This window comes from Sinocyclocheilus anshuiensis, unplaced genomic scaffold, assembly GCF_001515605.1.
Source record: "Sinocyclocheilus anshuiensis isolate Anshui unplaced genomic scaffold, SAMN03320099.WGS_v1.1 scaffold461, whole genome shotgun sequence".
Taxonomy (NCBI): Eukaryota; Metazoa; Chordata; class Actinopteri; order Cypriniformes; family Cyprinidae; genus Sinocyclocheilus; species Sinocyclocheilus anshuiensis.
In genome coordinates, this window is record NW_015541005.1 from 139,006 (window position 1) to 142,561 (window position 3,556).

A 3,556-nucleotide genomic window follows, 5' to 3' on the forward strand; every position below is an offset into this window, starting at 1 on the left:
CACACAAGTTAGAAATAGCCTACATTGCCAATAGTAGGCTAAACAATGGGATAGCTACTTGTTGGTATACTATTGATGCTATTACTAGTATATAATGCATAGGTACTGATGACTAATTGAACAGATATAGGTCACTAAGTAGCCTACTAATGACTAATGAATAGTTAGGAATTTTCATTAGTCACTAGCTATTACTATTCGTTAGTCATTATTATTGGAATACTTGTTTTTTTCACTAGTAATTAAAAAAAATAGTATATAAAAAAAGAAAGTGTTTTCGTTTGGAATAAATGGTAGACGGCCATGGTCGCTTACCTTTGTGGATTCTTGAACGAGTCTGCGGACCACCTCTTTAATATGCGGACTGTTGGATTTTGGTGGGTGGGTGTAAACCGACACCCGAGTTACCCCTTTGTAATGGCCGTTGCTGGGCCAACCGATGTCCAGCGGAGGGATCTCCGTATCAGACATGGTCGGCCAGTAGGTTGAGTGCACACCTGAGTCTTCACTCGTATCATGGGGCGACCGTGAGCAGCAGGTGTCCGAGTCGCTGTCATATTCCTGGAAGGTGTCCCGCATCCATTTGATTTCCCTTGCGGAGAGAAAGTCTTTAACACTATCCTCTTTGAGACGCATCTTGAACGCGCCATCCCCGTTTTTCAAGAGCTGCTCGAGTGCGGCCCGCTGCTCCTCGCTGTAATAAAACTCCGGTTTGGACTCCGGTATTTTCACGTTAACATGTTCATCGTCCATGCATACTAGCTGAGACTCAGCCATGACAGCTGTGCTCCCGGAAACAACGGTTCACCTGTGTGGCTCAAGGCAGAACGCTCAGCACACCTTTACCTGTTTGAGTGGTTGGCTGAGGTGTTTCTGAGCTAGAATAAAGACAATTAGTGGGCGGAGCTTCGATAGCGTGGTAGGCGGGGCTTCAGCGCTCTGTATGAAGGTTCTTGTGAATTGACATGACGACACTTGTTTAACTTAAAATAAACACGGATGAAACCGTCACGGTAGTTTCCTTGACTGACGCCAACTTTTTGTTTCTTTACCAAAAAAGTAAATACAAGAATATAACTACCACCAAAAAAAGCTTAAAAAACAATAATAGGCCTAATAATAGGCTAATAAATAAAAAAATATTTTTTTATTTACCCTTACGAAAATTAACCATGCTTTTACTAAAAAAAAATAAATAAATAAAAAAATAAATAAAAAAAACATGGTTACTATAGTTAGTGCCTGTGCCTATTTTGACAAATCACTTCTTAATACAAAAATGGGTACAGTAACATAAAAACTTTGCTTACTGTAACCATGGTATAGTTAAACCATGGTAACCACAAATTAACTCTGGTTTTGCTACACTATAGTTTAACCAAGGTATTTGTAGAAAAACTGTTATTATACAAATGTAAATCAATGCGCCAGAAAACCACGGTTTCTACACTTTTACTAAAATAAAACAATGGTTAATTTTCGTAATATTCTGTTATCCTTTACCTGTAACTTTATTTCCTCCGTGGAACACGGAAAATAGAAATAAAGTTATACAGGTTTGAAACAACATGACAGTAATTAAATTATGACAGAATTAGATTGAACTACCTCTTTGAAAAGATCACTTGACTTATATTTGAAAGCAGAAAGATTTATTCAAGTCCGCTGTTATTACCATATTTGCCATCCGTATTTTCCATCCTGTATAACAAAACAATAATCATACCTCTTCTGCCTGTGCCTATTTTGACAAATCACTTCTTAATACAAAAATGGGTACAGTAACAAAAACTTTGCTTACTGTAACACTGTATCTTGTGTTAGTGTGTCCTACTGAAGATCTTAAAATATAAACATGAACTGAGGGGTCACTGTAAGGGCTATGTACTGTATAATTCAGTAATTCATATAAGGGAAATGTCTAGTCATTAGGAGAATTTGACACATAAGAGAAATGGTATAGTTCTTTCTTCGTACCATAAAAATTATGTATAAAAAAAAAGATTATGTATATGAAAAAGAGAAGCAACAAAGAGCTTCATGAGTCTTTTTCTCACTTCTCCTCAACAGTTCTACAGCCAGTTTTATAAAAGTAATTTGAAAATAATTGACCAGTCCGTACATTATTGACAGGCATTTAGTAAGCGATTGATGGATTTGACTCTTAGCATAGTGATTCCACACCTCTGAGCAATCAGAAGACATCAGATCTGTTCTGTGTAATTGGCAGGGAACAGACCAGTCCTGCCACGCAATCGACCTTTCCACCATGATGCATCAGAACGGTCCAGTACTTCAATCATTTCACCGGAACTGAAGCCCAACTCGTCATCTTCCTCTGCTGTGAAGTCATACATTGCTCTCACCTGTATGGTTGACCGCTAAAACACACACACACCCAATGAAGCGTCAGTATAATAAAAGGTACTAATATCCTTCTGAACTTTGTTCCTTAATGTTCCTAAATGGCTGGTTCCTAAATCATTTTGTAAAACTGAGGATATGAAAGTAAAATCTGCATTTTACTAATTTTACTAATGTATATGGATAAATTACCAATAAATATGGGTAAATAAATAACCGTGTATAGCATTTAAAGGTGCAGTGTGTAATTTCTGTGCATTATGAAAGAGAATTGCAAAAAAAATTGCAAACAAGTTTCTCGAACACCTCTTACATTCTATTGGCTGGACAAACAGATAGTCCTGCCCCCAAACTCATGCCATTGGTTGGTTCATTCAAGTCCTCTTTTGACGCTCATATTAATGAGTTGGCAAGTCATAATTATGATGTCAGGTGCATTCAAGTCACTTTGGTCGGAGCAAGATTTTTTTTTAAAACTCTACAACTACAAAATAATGAATAAAGATTGTGCATCAGTTTTTTTTTTGCTTTTTTTCTGATTTTATTCAATTTATGAGGTTGCTGTAAACTGAATTGTTATATATTCTATTGTAATCGTATTTATATACAATTTTATTTATATACAATCATATTTTGTAGTTGCAACTTAGATAGTTTTATTGTAAATGACAAAAATAAATAAATTAATAACTTAATTAATTTAAACAAATTTACAGTCATTACAGACGCTGCATGTCTACAATTTTTGGCTGCGTCTATGGCATCCGACAGATTTTCTCACTGACACGTCCCCAACTCAGAAACTCGGGGCTTAAAGAAAATTCAGAGTTTCTCAATCGTAATTATGACTTTGTGATGGTGCTCATGTGCGATCAACTTTTCCAACGTGACTTGAACGCACAATAAGATAGGATAGTAAAGTATTTTAGCATTGCAAAATATTACACACATCACCTTTAAAAAAAGTTCACACAAGACTTAAATAAAGTCTAGTGTGATGACACTCTTTACAGCCCATGAGAATTTCTGTGTCGTACCGGAGTAGGCAAAGTGTCAGCGGTTCGTCGAGGGGCTTGGCTGTTCCTCCCTTGGTGTCCCACAGTGTTAGCTTTCTCGTCAAGACTTCCTCTCTTACTCTGAGAAAAGAGCACATTTTTATTTATCAATAAGTTCCGTTTTCTTGTTAAACATT

At 36.5% G+C, this 3,556-nt stretch overlaps 1 protein-coding gene across 1 annotated transcript in view; it reads right to left on the minus strand.

Annotated features, from left to right (window-relative positions):
• Positions 1 to 1,635: 1,635 nt before the first annotated feature.
• Positions 1,636 to 3,556, minus strand: part of LOC107690235 (GRB2-related adaptor protein 2-like) — a 16,249-nt gene continuing 14,328 nt past the window's right edge. The window contains exons 8-9 of the mRNA XM_016488490.1: positions 3,402 to 3,500; positions 1,636 to 2,381 (exon numbers count right to left, since the gene is read on the minus strand). Coding sequence (XP_016343976.1) covers positions 2,205 to 2,381; positions 3,402 to 3,500 — 276 coding nt within the window. The 3' untranslated portion in view covers positions 1,636 to 2,204. The remainder of the gene's footprint in view (positions 2,382 to 3,401; positions 3,501 to 3,556) is intronic.